The sequence below is a fragment of the Octopus sinensis genome, linkage group LG7 (genome assembly GCF_006345805.1).
Source record: "Octopus sinensis linkage group LG7, ASM634580v1, whole genome shotgun sequence".
In the NCBI taxonomy this organism is placed as follows: Eukaryota; Metazoa; Mollusca; class Cephalopoda; order Octopoda; family Octopodidae; genus Octopus; species Octopus sinensis.
In genome coordinates this window covers 53,747,097-53,773,994 of record NC_043003.1, presented here as the reverse complement: position 1 = coordinate 53,773,994, position 26,898 = coordinate 53,747,097, and the positions used below count along the sequence as shown (strand labels likewise).

Below are 26,898 nucleotides of genomic sequence, written 5' to 3'. Positions count from 1 at the left end.
TTTTAGCAGATGAACGTTGTCTAATTTCTTCTGTTTTTTCGCAGTATCTTATAAAAGTCAATGAAATCTGCACAAAGAAAGGAGTCGATCTACTACAACATCTAGTTGAATACTACCAAGCTCAAACCACGTAAGTCTCAATTTCGTTTCCCATCACTTTGATGGCATGCACTGCTCTCTCACTCAATAATAATAATATTTTTTCCTGATGTACTCCATCAATATAAACATTTTAACAATGAATAAAACTAAATAATTTTAATTATAACTCCCACTCACACAACCACACACACATTCATTCAAAGCTGAGTGTTCATTTGAACAAGTGCACATAACAGGAAACTCAGAGTAATGACAGTGTGAATAATCACTTCTAAGTGTATAAAAGAGCTGGATGCTCTTCCTAAAGCCAACCAATCCGAGAGTGTAGTGGGTGCTTTTAAGTGCCACTGGCACAGAAGCCAGTCAGAGGCCCTAGTAATGATCACACTCGGATGGTGCTCTTAGCGCTCCACTAGCACGGATGCCAGTCATGCAGTGCTGTCATCAAATTTGATTTTGATGTCGATTTCACTTGCCTCAACAGGTCTTCACAAGCAGAGTTTAATTCTATTGGTCTTTTCACCAAACTGTTTAATTACAGGGACAGAAACAAACCATCATTGGTTGTCAAATAATGATAGAGGACAAACCCAAAGACACACATACATACATGACAGATGTATTTCAGTTTTTGTATACCAAATCCCAAATCTACTCACAAAACTTTGATCAGCCCAGGGCTATAGTATAAGACACTTGCCCAAGACGACAAGCAGGAATGAACCCAGAACCATGTAGTGGAAAGCAAACTTCTTTCCACATAGCCATGCCTGCACCAATACATACATACACACACAGACACACACACACACAAACACATACATACATTAATTCTACGGCCATAAAATTAAGCGCTTCTCTTCTTAATCCAGTTTGCTCAATTAATTGACTTACTGGTTCGGTGCCAATTCTGATTTCCTCAGAAACTACTGAAGTTTGGAGATTCAAATATTTTATCAATCAATAATTATACTAAGCGAAGTAATTCATCTATTTATCTATTTTTGAAAATGTGCTTTTTAGTACAAAAATTTAGATAATTCCTTAGAGTGATATTTTTATAAGCAAAACTAAACCAGTTAAAAGGAAACAAAACACAAGATATGGGTTAGAAGAAGAATAAAATCACTTACACAAAACACAAAAGAAATATATTTGCACACATGCCAAAATAGACAATTAGAGACTGGTGCAGCCCTCCAGCTTGCCAGCTCCTGTTAAATTGTCTAATCCATGTCAGCATAGAAAACAGACGTTAAATGATGATGATGAGGGTGGCAGTGGTGGCGGCAGTGGTGGTCGCGGTGATGACATAGCTACATCATCATCATCATCATCATCATCATCATTGTTTAACATCCGCTTTCCATGCTAGCATGGGTTGGACGATTTGACTGAGGACTGGCGAACCAAATGGCTGCGCCAGGCTCCATTCTGATCTGGCAAAGTTTCTACAGCTTGATGCCCTTCTTAATGCCAACCACTCCGAGAGTGTAGTGGGTGCTTTTACGTGCCACCTGCACGAGGGCCAGTCAGGCGGTACTGGCGACTCTGGTAACGATCACACTCAAATGGTGCTTTTTACATGCCCACCAGCATGGAAGCCAGACAGCTGCTCTGGCAGTGATCCCACTCAGCATTTCTTTTAGTTATTGATGACTATAATGAGCTCATATGTAAAGATAAAATTGGTTAATTGGCAGGTACATTAATGTTCCAATGCTACATCTTCATCATTACTTCTATATCTGAGCTGCATAACCATAAACGTCATCACTATGTAACTCCATGTGTCTTTTATCAAATACAGTATCCCCACTCTATGAAGTGGGTCTTGTCTTACATGTTACTTAGTAGAGACCAAGCAAAAAAAAAGCACCTAGTACACTTTGTAAAGTGATTGTTGTTAGGAAGGTCATCCAGCCAAAAAAATCTTATTTTGTTATTGCCCATGAGGGGCTAAACATAGAGGGGACAAACAAGGACAGACAAATGGATTAAATCGATTACATCGACCCCAGTGCATAACTGGTACTTAATTTATTGACCCTGAAAGGATGAAAGGCAAAGTCAACCTCGGCAGAATTTGAACTCAGAATGTAATGGCAGATGAAATACTGCTAAGCATTTCGCCCGGCATGCTAACATTTCTGCCAGCTCACCGCCTTATCAACGAAATACCTATTTCTATTTCTTTACTACCCACAAGGGGCTAAACACAGAGGGGACAAACATGGACAGACAAACGGATTAAGTCGATTATATCGACCCCAGTGCGTAACTGGTACTTATTTAATCGACCCCGAAAGGATGAAAGGCAAAGTCAACCTAGGCGGAATTTGAACTCAGAATGTAGCGGCAGATGAAATACCTATTTCTTTACTCCCCACAAGGGACTAAACACAGAGAGGACAAATAAGGACAGACAAAGGGATTAAATCAATTATATCGACCGCAGTGCGTAACTGGTATTCATTTAATCAACCCCGAAAGGATGAAAGGCAAAGTCGACCTCAGCGGAATTTGAACTCAGAACGTAGCGGCAGATGAAATACCGCTAAGCATTTCACCCAGTGTGCTAACGTTTCTGCCAGCTCGCTGCCTTAATCTTGCCAAATGAGGACAATGAAGACCAGCACAGCCCTCAAACTGGCTAGATTTTGTCAAATGTCCAACCCAAGCGAGCATGGAACACAGATCTTAAATGATGATGATGATGATGATGGTGATGGTGATGGTGGTGGTGATAGTGATGGTGATGACGATGACGATGATGATTGGAGTTGCTGTGTATTTAGATGGGTTGTCTTCAGCTCTGTCTGAGGACTCATGCTTTTCTTATGAAAAAGTAAATAAGAACCACCCACACAAAGAATGAGAAAAAAAAGATGCAAGAAGAGAGAATTAAGATGATAAACTAAGAAGAGGAGAACAACTCAGGTAGAAAAATGAACAACATATTAAGTAACTGAAAGTAAAATACCTTTTGTGGCATAGAACCAAGAACATGCTTTAAATCTAGATTTACTGGTAAAATATCTTTAAAACGTTTGGGATCTGAACAACCATCTGAAGTACTAGAAAAACCATTTAATTTGATCTGAAAGAGAAACACAAAATGTTAAGGCAGTTGCAATATTTTGTAATATCTATGTTGTGTGAGTGTCTGTCTCCTACGATTTAGATTCCTAACTCCTCCCACATTTTGCGGTGCAGTTTAACCAAATTCGGGTATCTTATAGTCGTGATTAATATCAAGCCTGTCTGAGTATTAGCGCGCGTCTACGATGAGTCTACGATTTTAAAAATAATTTAACATCATTTTTTATTCCATTTTAATGCATAATTTTTCGTGTGTCGATGGCGGCGGAGTTGGCGTCCACGCTCAAACACCTGCACCTGTGTTTGCTTCTCCCCCTTCTTCCCTCCCTCGTGAAGCTATGGGGAAGGGAATTTAAGGAAATCAACGTCGTAATGCGTTGTCAAGGAGACCAGCGTTCTTTTAGAACAACGACTTCATGGCTTGAAGACACCAAAACAGAAATGGCTAAGAAAGCCCGAATTGGCATCTATAAGGGAAGTAACTCTCTAAAAATGCTTATATAGTTATTTCCCTTACAAACCCAAGCAACACCGGGCGATACTGCTAGTGGTTTAATAAAAACAATTTATCATTATGAAATTAAAATAACTCTTGTGTTATCAAAACAGTCTTCTTTTGATTTTGCATTTTATGTTAATAATTTTAGTTTTTCAAGTAAATATACTATCATATACAATAAACCATGAACATATATAAGCAGACAATAAAACAAATTTGTTTCACTCAATTCAGAATTTAGTGAGAGGTTTTTACAATAGCTTTATATTCATTTTTCGTAGAAGCAAAATGACTAAGTGGCTAAAAAAAGCATAGAACTACAAAGGTTTGTTAATTTGAATACTCTACAAACATTTTATTGTTGTGGGCAGGATAAATTATTCTATATTGCTCAGTTCAAGTTTTTGAAAATAGATATCATGAAAATATCACCAGCAATATACAGCCATTGTATCTAAAAGATTTATATCTTATCTACTTCATATCATAAAACCAGAGTGAAGCACTGTATCTATCTGAGACTAAGAAAACTGACTATTTGCTACTAATTTTCAGTTGTGCAAGTCCCACATAATCCCAGGCTTACTCTATTGATACACATTTATCTCATCTCCAAGAAAAGTAATCTGACAAAGCACACCAGCTATCAGCCTAAAGGTCTTTTAATGTCTAAATGGTTTTGCTTTTTAAGTCAGTCAGAAGAATAGTAGCAACTCTCATAGTGATGAGTTTGATGCAGAAGATGCAATTCTGTGGGGAAAAGAGTGAGCAAAATGATTAGTGCTGGATTTGGGAGTTGAGGAAGAACAGGAGCGACAAATGAAAACAAGAGTACTGGGTGGGTCAAAGTGAAGTAGAAAAAGTTAACAGCTAGTTTAAAGTGGTAAAAACTATTAAAGAAGTGATAGAAGAGATAAGAAGAAACAGCATATCTGTGAACTAGTGGCTGTAATGTGTTGGCAAGTGAATTTTTGCCAATAACTTGAATGGCTTTCTTTTTTTTTATGATACTCTTTACTCTCTTTTACTTGTTTCAGTCATTTGACTGTGGCCATGCTGGAGCACCACTTTTAGTCGAGAAAATCACCCCCAGGACTTATTCTTTATAAGCCTAGTACTTATTCTATCGGTCTCTTTTGCTGAACCGCTAAGTTAAGGGAACGTAAACACACCAGCAGTGGTTGTCAAGCAATGTTGGGGGACAAACACAGACACACAAACATATATATATATATATATATATATATATATATATATATATATACATATATATGATGGGCTTCTTTCTGTTTCTGTCTACCAAATCCACTTGCAAGGCTCTGGTTGGGCTGAGGCTATAGTAGAAGACACTTGCCCAAAGTGCCACACAGTGGGACTGAACCCGGAACCATGTGGTTGGTAAGCAAACTACTTACCACACAGCCACTCCTGCACCATGTCTATGTTTGCATAGCAACAGCACCACACCAGATATGTGAGCAATACTCCAATATGGGTTGAGCTTTGAAGAGAATCAGCAACTGACTAGAGCTGACATATTTCCTGAGTCTGAATAGAAGGCTTCATCTTTAAGATACAAGTCTAGCAATGGTGTAGATATGAGACTGACATGAGAGCCATTAAAGATTATAGTAACTTATGGGTTTTAATTGTGTCCAGTTCATATGTGAAGTGGGTATATACATAATTGTATCTTGACACCGAGAGCTACTGCATTTTGTGCTTTTAAAGGAAACTGATTTTCATGTCCCTAACAGCTCTATAATCTATTGCAGATATATAGTATTTCTAACATATATAATAACAATACTATGAGTTAGGCTTCTACTGTTCCGTTGGATTATTTTATTGGCTTTATTCCTAGTATGATGTAGGTTCTTTGACAAAATGGATTGAAAAGACATCTTATTCTCACTTTACAAAGTAGAGTTTACTCTTCTTGAATTTATAGGCTCAGTAATTTTGTGTGTTTAGTTTTGTTTTGTTTTTTTTGGGTTTTTTATTGATAAGTAATATTAATTCATCTGTACTTTAAAACTTACCAGAATTTGAAGTAGACTTTGTTAATAATCAAGACACAGTGACTAAATTCTGCAACAGTGTTTGGACAAATCTATTTGTTGGACTTGGGTAACTGAAATTTAATAGTAAATAGTCAAAGTTTTCTAAATTTCAAACAGATTCAGAGCTTAGCTCTGGTTTCATGATGTGAAGCAGATTAAGACATAGGCCTTCTTTCAGATACAATGCCTGTATATTGTTGGTTTCATGATGCTTTGATAAGTATAAAAATTGTGGAAAAGTTAAGATAAGTGTGGGTGAAGACCATTGGGAATTTTATGACATCAAATTGAGAGCGTGTTTTAAATATTATTCCTTTTGCCTCAACAGCAGCTGTATTTAGGCTTCATATGTTTTAAGTGATAAGATGAAATTGGTTTCTTTCTACTGAAATATGAAGTACATAGTGTAATTGAGATAGTAACTGAGAGATGCCACACACTCAAACAACAACAGAAGTAAGAAAAGGTATTTCCAAACCTTTCCATCTCCAGTGACTCTGCCAACAAAACTGACAGGACATCGTTCCCGTTGACTTATTTTTTCTAGGAGTTGATGATCCTTTGGCATTAATAATAAAGCATTGGACTCTTGATATTCAGCTCCCCAAAGTTCCAAAGCACTGATGGTGGGGTCAGCCAAAATGAAATTATCAGCAAAGATTTCAGCACCAGCTGGTTCAACTAATTCTTTCAATACATTTCCTAAGTGAAAAGAAAAAACAATAACAATTTCAAATAACCTCTCAAAAACCTAATAACTTATAATTAAAAAGCAGTGTTAATTCTAGAATATAAAAAATATTTAAATATTTACAAAAAACATTCGAGCGAGGTTGTTGCCAGTGCCGCTGGATTGGCTCCTGTGCAGGTAGCACATAAAAAGCACCATTTGAGCGTGGCCGTTGCCAGTGCCGCCTGACTGGCCCTCATGCCGGTGGCACGTAAAAGGAGTCACTACACTCTGGGAGTGGTTGGCGTTAGGAAGGGCATCCAGCTGTAGAAACACTGCCAGATCAGATTGGAGCTTGGTGCAGCCATCTAGTTCGCCAGTATTCAGTCAAATCGCCCAACCCATGCTAGCATGGAAAGCAGACATTAAATGATGATGATAATGATGAATAATACAGGTATGGCTATGTGTAACTATGTGGTTCAGTTTTAGTCCCACTGCATGGTACCATAGACACAAGTCTTCAACTATAGCCCTGGGTCAAACATAGCCTTGTGAGTGGAATTGGTAAACAGAAACTGGAAAAAGTCTGTCTTCTGTGTGTGCATGTGTGTGTGTGCACATACGTGTGCCTCCTTGTCTTATCATCATAGGATAGTTATAAGTGGCACATCACTGTCATTCAAACAAAGTCCCTCATTTCCATTCTTCCATAAAAACATGACCACCTCCAGGGAAATGAGAGTTAGTGACTGGAAGAACACCCAGTCATAGTAAAATCAATACATTAATGAATTCCAATTGACCCAGGCAAGCATGGAAAAGTTGACGTTACCCATCAGCATTTAAACCAACAATATTTGGCCCAAATATTCTACCTGTATTATATTCAAAACAAACCAGATCTGCCTCTCATACCAGCCTTACAATGTTATTCTAAAAATAAACAATCACTTCGCAGAATTCGCAAAGATACAAGAAAATGCAAGATTAATTCAAAACAATGACAGAATAATTTGAAGTGTTAAAATGGTGATGATGATGATGATGAATAACTAAACTTTTAATCAATTTAAATAATAATTAAATATGGAGTATCATTTACTATTTTATTTAATTAATAAACCAAAACAATATTATTTACCATTTCCACCAGCTCCTTGGTCATGAATACTGAGGATTGGGTTCCCTTCCTTCAATTCTATACATGAACGTATCAATCGGTTCAACTTCTGTTCCATTTCGGCATCTCCTCTTTGAACAGCATTAAAATCCAAATCAGATTTGTTGTCACCTTGAACTTCAACAGAAGATGCTGCACCACCCCCAACACCGATACGATAAACAGGGCCACCAATTTTTACCACTTCCATTCCTGTAAGAAAAATTCAAAACAGGTAAAATTATAAAATACCCAAATTAATTTTGGCCAGTTAAGTTGTGAGTCAATTTTGTCCAAGCAGATGATTGTTTTTTTTTAAATTTTGTCAACAAAATGCTAACTAAAAGAACACAGGAACCATGTTAAATTATACTAACAAGGTAGGAAGGATGTCCACTTTAGTCAACTGTCAAAGTTAACCAATGATAGAGTTTGATTTGATTCCATGTAAAAAGTATCCAATCCACACTGTAAAGTGGTTGGTGTTTGGAAGGACATCCAGCGGTAAAAACCTTGCTAAAACTGACCTTGCCTGTGCTTGTGCCACGTAAAAAGCACTCAGTCCACTCTGCTGGGTGGCTGGTGTTAGGAAGAGCATCCAGCCATAAAAACTCTGCCAAAACAGACACAGAAGTCTGTTATAGGCTCCTACCTGGTCAACTGCTGTCAAACCGTTCAAACCATGCAAGTATGGAAAGCGGACATTAAACGATGATGACATTGGTGATATACACACCAATGTCATCATTGGTGTGTATATCACACAAAAAAAATTCTTATGACATCAACAGAGCCAAATTTATTTAAAAGGATGGGAAAAACATTTTCACCTTCTTCTGCTACTTGTTTTTTTATATGCATATCTTCCAGCATTCCAATTCCAGCACTAAACATTATTGGTTTTACATACTCTTTCCATTCTCCATTTGGTAAGCAAAGACCGAAAGAACGAGCAAAACCAGCAAGAACTGGTTCTCCAAATTTGTTGCCATAGTCTGAGGCACCATTACTTGCTTCAATAGCAACATCCAAAGCAGAAGCAAACTTTACAGGACCATCAAATTTTTTTTCTTCTTCCCATGGTTGAACATAACCTAAAATAAATTAAGGAAAAATAAATGAAATACAACAGAACTCAAAGAATAAAAAACAATTTTTAAGTATAAAAATAAAATAAGTAGCAATAATTTAACTCTTAACCTACCAGTATTTAAACGTCACACAAGGTAATTTCTTTCCACTACTATGCTATTTGGACTACAAATAATAATCATTCTCTATAATTTAAAAATTACCCTTTCTTATAAACTTATATATTCCTAAACATAAAACTAATCAAATACATATAACACAATTGAATTTTGAGAGAAACATCACTTGGATTTAAAAAAGATAAGAAAGATAAACATTTTACCATCTAAAAAGCACCCACTACACTCGCGGAGTGGTTGGCATTAGGAAGGGCATCCAGCTGTAGAAACACTGCCAGATCAGACTGGAGCCTGGAGCAGCCCCTGGCTCCCCAGACCCCGGTCGAACCGTCCAACCCGTGCTAGCACGGAAAACGGACGTTAAACGATGATGATGATGATAATAAAGCTGAGGATATTTAAGATTATAAATTGCATGAATATAAAATTATTCAAGTGATAAAAAGGGAAGAAACAATGTTGATAAGTTCAACAAATGTAAACATTTTCCTGGACATTAATTTGTCTTAGCAGAAATAAATATAAAATACAAACCATAAGAAAGAAATTATAATTCAAATGCATAAATCAAAAACATAGAAGTGCCACTCCCAAACAGTTGAAGGAATCCAGGGTAGAGGTAGACCCAGGAAGACATGGGATGAGGTGGTCAAGCATGACCGTCAAACATTGGGCCTCACAGAGGCAATGACAAAAGACCGAGACCTCTACAGATATGCTGTGACTGCAAAGACCTGACAAATGAATTAAGTTCATGGCCTGCAGGACAGCCTGCTGTGCTTACCTTGGATCGTAGGGCAACCTGCTGTGCTTGAGGAGACCTATTGAGTCAAGTACATCAACATCAAAATAAAAATCAAATGGAAATTGTAGTTGTGATACTCATGCTGGTGGCACATAAAAAGCACCATCCAAACGTAGCTGATGCCAGCACCGCCTAGACTGGTGTCCATGCCGGTGGCACGTAAAATGCACCGACTGATCGTGGCTGTTGCCAGCCTCCTCTGGCCCCTGTGCCAGTGGTATGTAAAAAGCACCCACTACACTCACGGAGTGGTTGGCGTTAGGAAGGGCATCCAGCTGTAGAAACACTGCCAGATCAGACTAGAGCCTGGTGCAGCCTCCTGGCTTCCCAGATCCCGGTTGAACCATCCAGCCCATGCTAGCATGGAAAACAGATGATGATGATGATGATGATGAAACAAAAATAGGGAATCATGTTTTCAATAAAATATTGTGCAATAGCAAAATTGAGAAACTAAAAGATTTTGATGAAGCTGCAAATGCTTCAGGGCCTAAACACTTTCAAAAAATTGAGAATCCTTAAAAGCACCAAAAAAATCAGGGAGTGAACTCTTAAACCAAACAATGAATTGTGTCAAAAACTTAGATTGAGCATGAATTTGAGATACATCTGATAAGAATCATTTTCATCAATATTAAACAAGTAAAATTAATAAAAACAACAAATGGAATTATTATTCTCCTTACCAGGTATATTAAGATTTCCAAAACTGTAACCAGCTGTGCCTGCCACAACATGTGCACCTCGTCCAGTACAGTGAACATCTCGAATTCTACCACCAGTACCTGTAGTGGCCCCAGGAAAAGGAGCAACTCCTATCAAGAGAATTAAAACAATAATTAACAGAAGCAAACTTACTTTGATGTTCATTATATTAGGGTGGCAAGCTGGCAGAATCATTAGCATGCCGGAAGAAATGCCAAGCGGTATTTCATCTTCCGCTACGTTCTGAGTTCAAATTCCGCCGAGGTCGACTTTCGGGGTCAATTAAATAAGTACCAGTTATGCACTGGGGTCGATATAATCGATTTAATCTGTTTGTCTGTCCTTGTTTGTCCTCTCTATGTTTAGCCCCTTGTGGGTAGTAAAGAAATAGGCATTTCGTCTATCTTCATGTTCAGAGTTCAAATTCCACCAAGGTTGACTTTGCCTTTCATCCTTTTGGGGTCGATAAATTAAGTACCAGTTGCATACTGGGGGCGATCTAATTGACTGGCCCCCCCAAAAAAAAAATTTGGGGTCTTGTACCTAGAGTAGAAAAGATTATATTAGGGTGGGGGCAATGACTGTTTCTTACCCTCAGTGCTCATTTTATTCTGGAATAATGATTGATTTGCCAGCAGTCTATTATTAGTATTTATTTTTATTTCTAAATCTCTCAAAGACAGACATTCAGTAACAGTTCTTTAAAGTAAATGCTATTTGCCATCATACTGTAGCTATCCTGAAAGGGAAGATGTTACTGTTTCTTGGGGCTAAAACAACAGTAACATTGTCCCTTTCAGGACAGCCACATTATGTTGGCAAGTATTTATTTTATCCAGAAGGATAAACATTTAAAGTTGGTCTCAGCAGGATTTCAACTCAGAACTACAAGAAGTGAAACTAAATACTGTAAAAACACTTCTGACACTCTCTAAATGTATTTAGCCATCTCATTAATATCCCCCACCCCCACCTCCATCTTTTTTTTTTTTTTTTGCTGACTGGACAATTACACATTGCCTTAAATTCAGTTTTTTTCCCCTCCTCATATCTGACATATTCCATTTTTGCATTCATTTTATTACACTCATCTGGGTGACATGACTTTTGTTTTAAAAAATTGCTTTTAGAGTTGGATGCCCTACCTACTGACCATGAGAAAAATGTATATCCTTTTATGATCTGTCAAATTGATAAGAATTCTGTGCCTTGCCCAAGGGCACAATACAATATGGACTTCTTTCCCTTTCTGCCTACCAAAATACATTTGCAAGGCTTTGGTGAATCCAAAGCTATATTAGAAGACACCTGGGAAGCAAAATTCTTAATATGTCTAATGCAAAAAAAAAAATTGAATGAATCTTGGGACACTGCCTTCTAGAGTTTTAAACTTGCAATCACTTCATAAGTGTGATGTTTAACTTTGCACATTGCTCTAAATTGGGAAGTCCTAATGATTTTATCATTAATTCTCTGACATGGTCAAAACATGTTCAGCTGTTAAGAAACACTGATCCATTGCTTGGAAAGGTGCCACTGACAGAAGTACTCTCTGACCACCTTGTCCCACAGGAAGGTGTGATATAATCTTAATTAGCCATTTATTTTGAGCTCTTGATCTGAAACCTAAAATAACACTCACAAAAACTGCAACCCTCAAACTTCTGGACATGCCATCTTTTCTCTTTAACAAATAAGTAGAAAAGAATATATCATATATTAAAGCAGAGAGATGACAGAATCTTTAGCACACCGGGCAAAATGCTTAATGGTATTTCATCTGTCTTTATGTTTTGTGTTTAAATTCCTTTGAGGTCAACTTTGCCTTTCAAGGTCGATAAAATAAGTACCAGTTGAGCCCTGGGATTGATGCAATTGACTTATCTGCTACCCTGAAATTGCTGGCCCTGTGCCAAAATTTGAAACCAATAAATATTAATACATACCTGTAGGGAAATTATGAGTCTCTGCAGTAAAAATAATATGTCTCTTCTGTTTTTCTTTTACCACAAAAGGACTAGCTTTGGAACTGTCTTCAGGTAACAAGACACTTACTTCAAAACCATCAATAGCACTGAAACAATCAGAATATAATTAATAACTGAAAAAACACTTGTGTCCAAAAAGCAAATTTTTCTCTAGAATTTGGTATCAACCAAAATACAGTTATATGAATTAGATTTGTTAATAAAAGATAATGCTTTTCTTAGGGCAGAAAAATAAGAATACTGAGCAATAATATATAGACAGGGAGGGAATTCCAAGGGTTGGTCCTTCTGGGAAAGAAGGGGTAGAAAAGTGGCAAGTGTGCATCCTTGAGAACATAACAGGGTGACAAGGAGTAATGGGCCTGGATGGAAGAGGAATAAAATTAGTTAACATAAAGGGGCAGGGATCATTGTAGTAGCTTAGAAAAAAATAGAGCAAGAAAATGGCATATCTATGAGCTACATAAGTATAGTTGTGAGTGATTCTATGCTAATCAGTCAGGTGGTTTTTTTAGGTGTGATTTAATGTATTGGTATGTGAAGCAATAACACAGTCTCCAGTGTGGCAGTAATATTCCATTGTGAGTATTACTTGGTGTAAATGCTAAGATGTCAGTAGATGGTTGGGAATACAGCATCATCCTCATCATCATTTAACATCCATGTTCTATGCTGGCATAGGTTGGCTGGTTTGAGAGGATCCTATGAGCCCAACAACTGCTTTATGCACCAATGTTTGCTTTGGTGTGGTTTCTATAACTGGATGCCCTTCCTAACAACAACCACTTTACAGCTTTTTCTTGTTGCAAGCACTAGGAAGATCACTATGCAGCTTGCAAGACTACAAACCCTGCGGAAGGAAACTTTATGCTTGCAGATGAGGATAGAGGGAGGTAAATATTTTTCAAAACAGAAATATCATTCAAGTTTTATTCATACAACAATGGAATAAAGATTACAATTTTTGCAGCAAGAATATCAAGGTGTCTCCAAGGTGAGTCCAACAAAAATTACTGACAATATATTTTTAAGACATTTAAGCAATGCAGGTAAGAAATCAGGTAAAATATGTAATAGTTAAGTTAATTTTTTGGCTCAAAAAGCAAAAAGAAAGGCCATGTACGGGGACATGGAGTTATGTGCAGGGAATGTGTTCATGTAAAGAGTTCAGGCTAATTCTGGTCAAGAGAGACTTTGAACCGAGCGGTCGTCGGCATCTCACTATCTCGTCCGGCAGCTTATTCCACGGATCCGCAACCCGGACGGAGAAAGCCCCTTTCCTTCGATGTCAATAAATAAAAATGAAGACATGATACTGTATCATCTTATCCATGTGGGTTAACCACAGAACAATGATTGAACACAGGAAAAAAACATGGAGGTGAAAACACCCAGCTGTAGCAGTAGTAGTATATAAATAATTATAATTCAATAGCATAGATACCAATTTCTGAGCAATTAAGCAATTAGATAAAATACATTCTTCTTCTTTTTGTTGCCATTGTCATCATTTTATATCTATTTTTCATTTAACAAGATGGCCAGGTTTTAAGGTGGCGAGCTGGCAGAAACATTAGCATGCCAGGCGAAATGCTTAGCGGTATTTCGTCTGTTGTTACATTCTGAGTTCAAATTCCACCGAGGTCAACTTTGCCTTTCATCCTTTCGGGGTCGATAAATTAAGTACCAGTTATGCACTGGGGTCGATGTAATCGACTTAATCCCTTTGTCTATCCTTGTTTGTCCCCTCTATGTTTAGCCCCTTGTGGGCAATAAAGAAATAAGATGGCCAGGTTTCATAGTGTCTCTCTACTTTCCTCTGGACTTTATCGTAGCTGCTTGTCAAAATCCTTCATCACTTGATGTACTAAGCACCAGAAGAAACTTTCAATATTCCTTGATGCTGTGTATGTAATTGCTGACTATTTCAGCCCGCCTAAATCCATTCTCACCTCAAACAATATTAATAGCGTCCTGTCACAAATTGTCAAATCCTGAAAATATGCCAGTGCGGAATCCATGTAGAAAAAAAAAACAACAACAGCAGCAGCAGCAAGTGGAGGCACAATGGCCCAATGGTTAGGGCAGCGGACTCGCAGTCGGAGGATCATGGTTTCGATTCCCAGACCAGGCGTTGTGTGTGTTTATTGAGCGAAAACACCTAAAGCTCCACGAGGCTCCGGCAGGGGATGGTGGTGACCCCTGTTGTACTCTTTAGCCCCAGCTTTCTCTCACTCTTTCTTCCTGTTTCTTGTCCCCAACTTCCTACGCAAATGCTGAGCCTGGATGCGCATCCATCCATCTGTCGATACTCTCGGTGTCGGGGGTTGACCTGCTTTCTCTTCTGCGGGTCTTACGAATAGCAAAGGACCACGTTTCGGACTTCTCCCATCTTGTGAGCTCTGGGACGAAGACTGTTCACTCAACAGCAACAGCAGCAGCAGCAGCAACCGCCGCCACCATCATCATCATCACCACCATACAGGAGCTGGCAAGCTGGAGAGCTGCACCAGACTCCATTGCCTGTGAAAATGGGAACAAAAAGAGAGCAAAGAGAACTATACGTCAACTTACCTACTATTGTCATTGAATTTAATGATACTATTGTTGTTGCTGAAATCTTGGGTGTCCATAACCATACGAAACAAAGATTTGGTTTGAATTTCTCCGTCCAATATCATGATCCCTTTGAAGAACCAATGCCGACTATGTTCACTTGAAAAATACAAACATCAATCCTGAATGTAATTAATAAATTACAGAAAAATAATAATTTTTTTAGCTATACCACCAATGGTCTTACTTAGAAGACAGGAAATAAAGAGTTGTAGTGTTTGTGGTAAAACCTGCTTTTTTGAGCATGCTATGGATAAACCCAACTAACAAAAATTAAAATTTTGTCGGGCAAAAATGATAAAACAGTCATGATGTTTATCATTATGCAGCTCAGATATGGAGATGATGAAGATGATAATAATAATATTATTATCATACAAATATGGAACACTGCCAAGTATTACCAAAGTTTTGAAAATAATATTAAGTATAGGTGCAGGCGTGGTAAGACGCTTGCTACCAACCACATTGTTACAGGTTCAGTCCAACTGCATGGCACCTTAGGCAAGTGTCTTCTACTATAGCGTCAGGCCAACCAAAGCCTTGTGAGTGGATTTGGTAAACGGAAACTGAAAGAAGCCCATCATAGATATATATATATATATATGTATATGTTTGTGTATCTGTGTTTGTGCCCACAAACATCGCTTGACAATCAATGTTGGTGTGTTTACGTCCCCGTAACTTAGCAGTTCGGCAAAAGAGACCAATAGAATAAGTACTAGGCTTACAAAGAATAAGTCATGGGGTCAATTTCTTAAACCATAGGTGGTGCTCCAGCATGGCTGCAGTCAAATGACTGAAACAAGCAAAAGAATAAAAGAACATAAAGCTAATGTGTTTTCCTTACAGTATAAACTTGTTTTTCATGCAAATGGTAGGTAACTGTAGTGATTTATATTCTTTTGAATAAACTAAACTTACCTGTTTGACTGAGCCAAGTCAAAACATTCAACACTGGTTGGATTCCGTTGGATTTTCTCTTGAAACAGTTTAGTATAATATTCTAGGTCCCATTGATCAAAAGCTAGACCTGAAAAGATTTTATAATTTTTAACTCAGTTGATGCTGAGACCAGTGACATCAATACATGCTGAACAGACTATGTTCTCTTGCAGAGACCATAAAAAAATATAAACTCATATATCCCAGGCTGTGGATCATTTAATACCAGGTTGTGCAGAAAGAATAAATTTTAAAATTTTGTTTCTATGTCATTGAATTATATCATATACATTACAATGTAATAACCCTTTCTATTATAGGCACAATGCCTGAAATTTGGGAAGAAGGGACTATTCAATTACATTGACCCCAGCACTTGACTTGTACTTATTTCGTTGACTCCAAAAGGAGGGGAGGCAAAGTTGACCTTGGCAGAATTTGAACTCAAAACGTGACAGATAAAATACCGCTAAGCATTTCGTCCTGGCATGCTAACAATTCTGCCAGCTCACCACCTTACATTGCAATGTAATTACAGTAGAAATCATCATTATCATCATCATCGTTTAATGTCCGCTTTCTATGCTGGCATGTGTTGGACGATTTGACTGAGGTCTGGCAAGCCAGTAGGCTGCACCAGACTCCAATCTGAGCTGGCAAGGTTTCTACAGCTGGATGCCTTTCCTAACGCCAACCACTCCAAGAGTGTAGTGGGTGCTTTTTACATGCTACCGGCATGGGAGCCAGTCAGGGAGCACTGGCATTGACCACATTCACATGGTGCTATTTACGTACCAACGGCACGGGGAGCTAGTCAGGCGGCACTAGCATTGACCTACACTCAAATGGTGCTTATTACATGCCACCAGGACAGGTGCCAGTCAGGTGGCACAGGCCATGACTATGATTTCAATTTTACTTGACTCAACAGGTCTTCTCAAGCACATCATATTGCCCGACAATCCTAAATTTAATCAAAACTAAAGAAATAACAAGAATAACTTACCAAGATCTGCATTAGCTTTTTCTAAGGCTTTCTGACCCTCTTTAAGAACATCGATTTCATACACAGCTTCAGTTTTAACTTTTAGTTCGAATGTTTCCAATGGTTTCATGTATCGACACTGTGTCATTTTGTCATGAAGCAATGCAACCAGTTTTTCTTCCTCTTCTTTAGAAAATGTTTCATTAGAGTTGGCTTTCAGTAAATATGCCACAGACACCTCAATCCGATCAATATTTTGAAGGCCAACAGATCGACAAATAGAAACAGCATTTGTTGAAAAGGGTGTAGAAAAGTTTAACCTGAGAAGAGAAGAATTAATATTTTAAGAGAGTCAACTGCTACAAAGGAAAAGGTGACACATTAGATAGGAATAATCACAGAGGTATCATATTGTTGGATCAGATGATGAAAGTTACTGAGAGGGTCAGAGCCCAATTAATCAGGGAGAGAGTTAGTTTAAATGAGATGCAGTTTGGGTTCATGCCAGGAAAAAGCACTAATGATGCTATATTTCTGGTAAGACAGCTGCAGGAGAAATACCTAGCCAAAGATGTAGTCATGGCCATTGGCTATTGCCAGTGTCATGTAAATGGCACCTGTGTCAGTGGCACGTAAAATGCACCCATTACACAGATTTCAAGAAATTGAGCCTCACCAAAATGACAAGGCAAAACAAAATACAAGGTGACATGTTGTGCTGGAAAAAAAAACCTGTCCAACCCATACAATCACAAATAGAAATGGATGTAAAACAAACTGGCACGTAAAAGCACACACTTGGAGTGGTTGGCGTTAGGAAGGGCATCCAACCATAGAAATCATGCCAAATCAGACTGGAACCTGGTGCAGCCCTCAAGCTTACCAGTCAAACCATCTTAATCCATGCCAGCATGGAAAGCAGATATTAAATAATGATAATGAAGATATATATATATATATATATATATATATATATACATGCCAGTGGCACATAAAAAGCACAATCTGAATGTGATCGAAGCCAGGCACACCTGACTGACTCCTGTGTACCTGCCCAGATTCAATATCCCTATCCATTCACACCATATATATAAGCACCTGTGCCACCTAAAAGCACCTAATGCAACCATGCTGGTGCTGCGTAAATGCACCTGTGCCAGTGGTATGTAAGAAGCACCCAGAACATGCTAAGTGATTGGCATTAGAAAGGGTATCCGGCCATAGAAACCATGCCACAACAGACAGTTGGAATCTGGACAGCCCCCTGCTAGCCAGCTCCATGTCAAACCATCCAACCCATGGAGAGCGGATGTTAAACAATGTTCATGATGATGATGTAGATAGGCCTTGTGTCTATAGTAGAAAGGATTATTATTATTATTATTATTATTATTATTATTATTATTAGTAGTAGTAGTAGTAGTAGTAGTAGTAGTAGTAGTAGTAGTAGTAGTAGTAGCAGCAGTAGCAGTAGTAGTAGAAGTAATATAATGCGGTGAGCTGGCAGAAACGTTAGCACGCCGGGCGGATTGCTTAGCGGTATTTCGTCTGCCGCTACGTTGAGTTCAAATTCCGCCGAGGTCGACTTTACCTTTCATCCTCTAGGGGTCAATAAATAAAGTACCAGTTTCACACTGGGTCGATGTAATCAACCAGTCCCCTCCCCACAAATTTCAGGCTTTGTGCCTATAGTAGAAAGGATGATGATGATGTAGATAGGCCTTGTGTCTATAGTAGAAAGGATTATTATTATTATTAGTAGTAGTAGTAGCAGCAGTAGCAGTAGTAGTAGAAGTAATATAATGCGGTGAGCTGGCAGAAACGTTAGCACGCCGGGCGGATTGCTTAGCGGTATTTCGTCTGCCGCTACGTTGAGTTCAAATTCCGCCGAGGTCGACTTTACCTTTCATCCTCTAGGGGTCAATAAATAAAGTACCAGTTTCACACTGGGTCGATGTAATCAACCAGTTCCCTCCCCACAAATTTCAGGCTTTGTGCCTATAGTAGAAAGGATGATGATGATGTAGATAGATATATATATAAATATGTGTGTGCGTGTATATGTATATACATGTACATACACACATACATACAGACAGACAGATACACATGTCTACCACTTGACAACTAGTGTTGGTTTGTTTATGTTTCCCATAGCTTAGCAGTACCAAACCCTTCAAGGCGATGCTCCAGTATGGCCACAACCAATGACTGAAATAAGTAAAAGAATAAAAGGATTTAAAATTATCAACAAATAGGTACAGGAGTGGCTGTGTGGTAAGTAGCTTGCTTACGAACCACATGGTTCTGGGTTCAGTTCCACTGCGTGGCACCTAGGGCAAGTGTCTTCTACTATAGCCTCGGACTGAGTGGATTTGGTAGACAGAAAATGAAAGAAGCCCATTGTGTGTGTGTGTGTGCGTGCGCTCGTAAGTGTGTGTGTCAGTGTTTGTCCCCACAACATCGCTTGACAATCGATGCTGGTGTATTTACGTCCCCGTAACTTAGCGGTTCAGCAAAAGAAATCAATTGAATAAGTACTAGGCTTACAAAGAATAAGTCCTGGGGTCGATTTGCTCAACTAAAGACGTTGCTCCAGCATGACTGCAGTCAAATGACTGAAACAAGTAAAAGAATAAAAGGATAAATAATTTTAGCCAAATCAACTTAAAACAGTAAATTTACCTGGGTCCAATTTCCACGAAAAGACAATTCTCTGCATGTTCTCCAAAAAAAGATGTTTTTCTCAGATTTTTTTGACAAAATGGTTTACTTAGGATCCAAGTCAGTTTCTCTTCATCTTTCAGAGAAATTTCTAAAAGAACGAGAGATTAAAATATAAAAAAATGCAACAATTCAATATTTATTGATTTTAAATGAAGCCCAATGGCTTTACAGATAAGTAACTGCACCAGTGAATATAAAAAAAATAATAAATGTTCCTTCTCAAGCCATGCCAGGCTCATAAGGGCTGGTTTCCCGGTTTCAGTATTGTAGAAATTCCCCACCTGATTGGGACGCCAGTCCATCCCAGGATTACTCATTTTTACCAGCTGAGTGGACTGGAGCAACGTGAAAATAAAGTGTTTTGCTCAAGAACACAACGTATCGCCCAGTCCAGGAATCGAAACCACAACCTTACGATCATGAGTTCGACACGCTAACCACCAAGCCACATGCCTCCACACCAGTGGATATACACCACAAATATTAATGTGTAAATCTAAGGAATGTATACATTGATCTACTTGTCTCACACTAGATAATAAAGACTTGGAAAATATCGATGTAGTATGGTAATATTTTTAAACACCTTAAGGTGGTAAGCTGGGCAAAATGCTTAGTGGCATTTTGTCCATCTTTACATTCTGAGTTCAAATTCTTGATTTTCATCCTTTCAGATTCGATAAAAAGAGCACCTGTTGAGCACTGGGGTCGGCTTAACTCCTCCCCCAAACTTGCTCGTCTTGTGCCAAAATTTGAAATCAATATTTTTAGATACTTTATTTTTAAATGTCACCTTTTTCTATAACAGAGTAAAAAATGTAAAACAGTAGAAAAATTAGCATTAACTAAGGACTTTGCTCTCAAAACAAAAAGCAGGAATAAGGCCATATCTCAGGATGCTGGGCCTTAGATGGGGGTTAAAAAATTATCAACAAAGGTCATGTTATGTTGCACAGCAACTTAAGCTTGCATACAAAAAAAGCTCTAGTTAAAGGATTGATGACAATTTATTACAGAAAAGAAAATATGTGTTTTTATAAATAAATATTTAAATATAGAACCAACCTTTTTCCTGACAAGATACATAGTAGCAGATTTCTGTCTCCAAATCTGTAAGTTTTGGAACTGATGCTTTTAGTTTCGCCAAACAAGCCTGCTGGCTATAAGCACTTAATGCATCATGTTGATAATAACAAATGATTGCCATGACTTAATGAAATAAGAAAAGTAAAATAGCTTTAATGATTGGTAAAAATATGCAATGCAATAATGGATACATCCTATTATGACTATATGAAAGCTATTACATGTAGTGAGTGATGAACAAGGATGGAAGTGCAACTGATAAGAATTACCCATAGGGAGAAGAGGTCAGGCAGCAGAGATAGAAGTGGTTCAGAAAGGAGAAGATCAAAAAGTAGGGTAATGAGGTACAAGATGTAAGAGTAGTGGGGGAGAGGGTCAGAAGATACAAAGCTACATAAGGGTAGCTATATAGTTATTTATACACACAAACACACACACATACATTTACACATATATGCACATATGCATGTGTATATATATGTACATGCATAGACATACCTAAACATACACACAACATACACACACACACATGCATGCACGCACATTTACACAATTTTAATTTGTGTTTGCCATGCCTGGATGGGTAGAGATGTCTTCTGTACATCATGTCAATCAATGCAGTCCTTTGTTATTTCCTTTGTGAGATGTAATAACTTCAGACCTATCTACTCCTTTTTCAGACATCAAACATGACCCATCTCTCTAGTGGTAGTTAGATCCTGTATCCTCTTCTACTTACAGATACTTTAATCTTTATTAAATATATTTTGAAGCCTCTAGATTCTGAGTTGTTTCCATGCCTGGAATTTCTTTACTAATTCTACTATAAGAACTAGCTCATTAGCACATAGAAATTCCAACTAATGCCAGCATTGGACACAGAAGCTAAAAGATGATGATCATCATGCTGATAATGAAATTCCTGTAAGCATCTGGTCTGATCTCACATGAAAAACTATAAAGATCAGAAAGGAATTGAGAACTGAACACTGATGTGCCTTTACATCATGTTGAATTCCCTCCTCCACTTTTTACTCACTTTGCTGACTACACCCTTTAACATATCTTGTACAGCTCTCACAAGCCATTCATCAACTAACTTTCTCAGTGGACATCAGATCGCAAAGCATGGACTTCTATAAAAGAAAACAGAGAAATGCTAGATACAGAGGCTTACTCCTGGCTAAAAACTTCACCAAACATACGCATGCAGGCATGTCTGTGTGAGTGCATGACATGCTTCAACTAATTCTGTCTATGAAACTTCATTCAACAATTCTAAAACAAAAGACAATCTCAGATAAAAAGCAAAGCTTGAAACAGATTTTACTTTATTCAAGAAAAATGAACTTATCAAAAGCTCTTCTTGAAACCTTCTAAAGGCTAAATTGTTGTGTATTCAAAGCATTACCAGTTTTCTAATATTCCGAAATTAACACAATTTACATGCCTGTATGGAATTATCTCCCTTACACTACATTATTAAAGGGCTGTAAAGACGGGAAAACCAACAAATTTATATATATCATATAAAATACATCAAATACCGAAAAATTCATTTTCGTTTAGTCATAGGCTCATCGAACTAAACCATCTCCAAATTAATAGCTTTCGCCTTCTTCAGTACTCTGATACTGCAGTCTTCTGATCTACTCAATACCACTTTTCTATCAATCTCTATCGCCACCACTTATCTCACATCACTCCATTTGAATGCTCCCGAATGACTTGCCTACTGCTTAATCGATACTAATGATTACACTCGTCAAAAACATTCTGAATAATGTTGTTAAAACAATTCAAAATAACAATCTGGTGAAATCATTTAAAGTAAGGATGGGGAGTTCTATTGTCCATGGACGAAATTTCACCCGCATTCAAACATAAAACCGCACCACTCCGATAAAGGTAATAAAAACCCCTGTGAAAAACAATCAGGTTTGAGCCTTGAGATCAAAGCAGTAATTTAATATAAATTTATATACCTATTAATGTATAAAATTTTTTAATTTGTCATTTTTCTTAGCACCGGGTCACCCTGAAGGGATTTTGCATACTTACAAACGTTGTCTGGTACTAAAATTATTCTTTTCTCCAGCATTAGAGCATTGGACAAAATGCTTAATCAAATGCATGTGTTTTGTATTGTAGTTCATACACATCTATGCTGTTCAATATATTCTACTGGCCATTATTTCTCTGAGATTTATTTTTGTTTAAATTATGCAAATTAACTCGGCCAAAACAAAATGTGTTCTAATGCTTTTTTCTATGACGTAAGTCCCTTGGCTACTGGAGATTGGGGTGGGCAATTGTCGTGATAATGAAAGCAGAAATGAGCCAGAAACACATATCCACGACTGTCTCTTTATATGGATCTTTTGAATCCTATATAGATCCCTTTATATCCAAACAATAAGCCTGTCTTTTTCTGTAATGCATGTCAACTTTGTTGAATTCTTGATTCTTCAGATGATCTCCTCTTCTCAAATGGTGTTGGTCTTTATTGCCATTTGATAATTATGACATATCCTCAAGAGGCGGAAATAATTTTAATAAGTCATGCATTTATGTTGTATGGTATTTGATATACCTGTATCTGTTTGTTATATAACATATTTATCCCAGAGAACATTTTATAAAAGGAGTAAAGTGAAATGATATACTTTCAAGTATTCCATACAGATTTGTTCCCCTTCAGAGAAAATTACAATATTTTGTACGCGGAAAGAATAAATTATCTTGTCTTCTGAGTTCATATAACGCAGGGGTTAAATCTGCCTTCATCGTTGCAGGGTCATAGACAGAATTAGTTGAAGCATGTCATGCACTCATACAGACATGCCTGCAGGATCGATAAAATTAAGTACCAGTCGAGTACTGAGTTGATTTAGTATCCTAATAATGCTTTCAATGTGAATAGATGACGTCCAGTTAAAAATACTTGAATAGAGTTTTGAAATAGCTATCACAATCACACAGTCAATGAAAGGGACAATATGTATAGAATTGAAATTTTCAGAAAAAAATTTCTTTCAGAATCGCAATCCTAGCTATACAAAACACGGAATACTAAAAATTAAAAAGAAATCACTATCACCAACACAAAATTTGTATTTACTGTCTCCGGATTATGTGTATGTCATGATAAATACTGGCAGTTATTCAAATTACTATAAGGTATCCTAAAATAGAAATCATGAACCATTCAGTCCAATATAAGGAATACTGTTTAACAGTAATAAACTTGAAAGAAGAAGCAGCTAGGAAATAAGTACTAATATTCGGAAAATTCTTCGCAATCTTCATAATACAGCCGCAGAAAAAAACCAACTAGAATAACAATAAAATGAAAACCCGAACGTCGCGAAACTGAACAAAGAAACAAACAATATTTCCAATATATTTAATAATGTTCCCTTTTTAGCGCGAAATATACATTTAACAAGAATAGTATTTATCCAATGTGGTATTGACTCGGTTAGATTCTAGATCCAATGCAAGACCTTTGCAAGAATCTAGTGGAATTACAATATATTGAATCAAACAACGGAATGCATATTAAAAATAAATTGTATAAAATTACATAATTTACACTTAAATAAACATGATTTGACATGTGCAAGACCCAAGAAAACGGTAGCTAAAAACCGATTCATTTCTTTGGTCAAAATACTGCGCCGATTAATACGGTTAGGTCAGATTAATGAGCAGTATAAGGCAAGATTGGACAAAGTAAATTAGCTTAGACATTATTACAGACAGCACTCAAAGTGACAAGCTTGCAGAATCGTTAGCGCACCGGACAAAATGCTCAAAGACGTTTCTTCCGATTCTTTACAATGCCAGTTCGAAACCCACGGAGGTCGACTTTGCATTTCATCTATTGGGAATCGATAAAAAATAAGTACCCATTAAGCACTGACGTTGATGTCGACTAACATCCTCCTCAAGATTTCAGACCTTGTGCCTATAGCAGAAACAGTTATTAGACATTTACATTTGAGTTCACGGTCGTAAAATAAAGCATCTGCAGGGATTCTACAATTTACGGATGATACAACTCTTTATGTTCAGAATGCATGTAATTGTGCAACAATTCCACGTTTACATATTTAATTACCTCGCGAGCCTTTGTAAGTGTTAGATATTCGAAATAAGAGGTACTACCTAAGAAGATAAACAAAACAAGTTTGTTTTGTAATCTAAGTATTCGAATATACTATGTGGAAATCCTACTTTTCAAAGCACATTCCTCATTATTTTCACCACGTAATGTAATTTTTAAGTGTTTCAATGTTATTCAGTTTTAATAAACTCAACTGGCTCTATATTTCTTTTCCCAAATAAGTTCTTAGTTTACCAAGCTTACAGACACACAAACAATACATAATACTTTCGACCGTACAAATAAAACGTCTTTCAATGACAATCCAAAGGAATACACAAATTACATAGAGAAAGATTCAAATTGATTGCGCATAAACAAACGGAAAATATAATCCCCTTGTCGAAGATAATCCTGAAAATGCATAGAAAACGAAAGATTTAATTATTAACTCCTCGAAAATACACGTGGTTCTAAAGGCGCCAAGTTCAAAATATATTCCTTTAGGTAAAATTGTCGTTCAGATTATCAGACATCATGAATTAAATTAGAATATAATTTTAATTACATTTTTCAACAGGTACTAATAATTTTCAAAACAAAAATATAGGCAAGGAAAACGTCGTAATATAAATATTACAGCGTTGAAATTAATAACATTATTATACTCACCTCCAACCAAATAAACTCAGCAAACACAAGTTAACTCCCTTGCTCCAAGATTGAGACCAGTTTGGTTTTATTCCACGCTTCTAGTTTTAATAACCACCTCAGAAATTTTAAGTTCATTGGACACCTTTTATTTCTTTTAAACGATATTACCCGCTCTTGACGTTGTGAGCCAATGTGACAATCTAACGAAATGATCGTTATTAGCTTACTTATGCAGATGATAAAACTCTTTAAGTTAAATACTTCCTGCTCTGATAAACAGATATACAGAGACCTAGAGATCCAGGGAAAAATAAACGTTACTAAATTTCTTTCGTTCAAATGTGTCAAAACACAGCCACTACATATAAGAAACACAACTGCGAGAGTACTAGATATTCATTGTTGCAAACAGTATCCTCAGTTCAAAAAAGGTGACCGCACATCGCCTGTCAACTATCGCCCCGTTAGTCTTACTAGCTGCATCGCCAAACTGATGGAATCCTGTGTCAGAGAAACCCTCTGGAACTTCTGGAAGTCTCACAGCCTCATCCAGCCGACACAATTTGGATTTATTCCTAACTCCAGCTGCTGTAATCAACTCATCGAGTTTCTTGAGGTCATTACCCGAATCACTGATCGTGGATCCTGGGTGGATGTTGTTTACCTAGACTTTGATAAGGCTTTTAATTCTGTGCCACACAAAAGACTTATGGTGAAACTCTCTGCAATGGGTGTAAGAGATGATCTCTATAACTGGTTGAAGTCCTTCATTGTCGGCCTAAAAGAGGTTGTCACAGTTCTAGGACAGCACTCTTCATCCTATGAGATGACATCTGCTGTACCACAGGGATCTGTTCTTGGCCCCCTTTTATTTGTTGCATATGTTAATGACATAGATGCCAACTTAAAGAATGCCACAGTGCTGAAATATGCAGATGACATCAAGCTGTACCTCGAAATAAAGAGGACAGATCCTGTACACTATAGATCTTTATTGCAATCAGACCTGGACACAATGCAGCAGTGGATCATGGGCTGGCAACCCAAGCTGACTGTGGACAAATGTATCACCATGCATTTTGGGAGGAAAAACCTAGCGTCTACTTCCTCCACAACACTAATCTCAAAAAGTCTTCTTGTGAACATGACCTGGGCGTTATTGTTGACAGCGATTTGCGCTGGACAAAACACATTGCTAAAATTGCCAAGAAGGCTGAAAGTGTCTTCGCATCACTCACCAAGTCCTTTGTGATCCACACTCCAGCTATCTGCGGCTTTATATAGCTATGGTGCTACCTCACCTGGAATTTGCATCACCAGTCTGGAACCCCTATCTTGCCCAGGATATTAATTGCCATTCAGTGATGTGCAACCAAGAGAATACACTCAATCAGGCATTTGCCATATTCTGAACGCCTTACTTCCCTGGGCATGGATACACTGAAACTCCGACGTCTGGCAGCTGACTTG

The 26,898-nt window shown here is 37.6% G+C and overlaps 1 protein-coding gene across 3 annotated transcripts in view; it reads right to left on the bottom strand.

The window, feature by feature from the left end:
• Nucleotides 1-25,603, bottom strand: part of LOC115214413 (phosphoribosylformylglycinamidine synthase) — a 52,925-nt gene extending 27,322 nt beyond the window's left edge. The window contains exons 1-12 of one of the 3 annotated variants that reach the window (XM_036504792.1): nt 25,447-25,603; nt 20,646-20,789; nt 19,539-19,668; nt 16,875-17,173; nt 15,848-15,956; nt 14,882-15,022; nt 12,266-12,393; nt 10,301-10,429; nt 8,429-8,692; nt 7,581-7,811; nt 6,245-6,468; nt 3,086-3,202 (exon numbers count right to left, since the gene is read on the bottom strand). In XM_036504792.1, the coding sequence (XP_036360685.1) occupies nt 3,086-3,202; nt 6,245-6,468; nt 7,581-7,811; nt 8,429-8,692; nt 10,301-10,429; nt 12,266-12,393; nt 14,882-15,022; nt 15,848-15,956; nt 16,875-17,173; nt 19,539-19,668; nt 20,646-20,787 (1,914 nt within the window). In that variant the 5' untranslated portion in view covers nt 20,788-20,789; nt 25,447-25,603. Of the gene's footprint in view, nt 1-3,085; nt 3,203-6,244; nt 6,469-7,580; nt 7,812-8,428; nt 8,693-10,300; nt 10,430-12,265; nt 12,394-14,881; nt 15,023-15,847; nt 15,957-16,874; nt 17,174-19,538; nt 19,669-20,645; nt 20,790-21,705; nt 21,923-23,349; nt 23,441-25,446 lie in introns of those variants that run through there. The other 2 variants (XM_029783609.2, XM_036504791.1) reach the window with 2 other exon arrangements.
• Nucleotides 25,604-26,898: the final 1,295 nt, after the last annotated feature.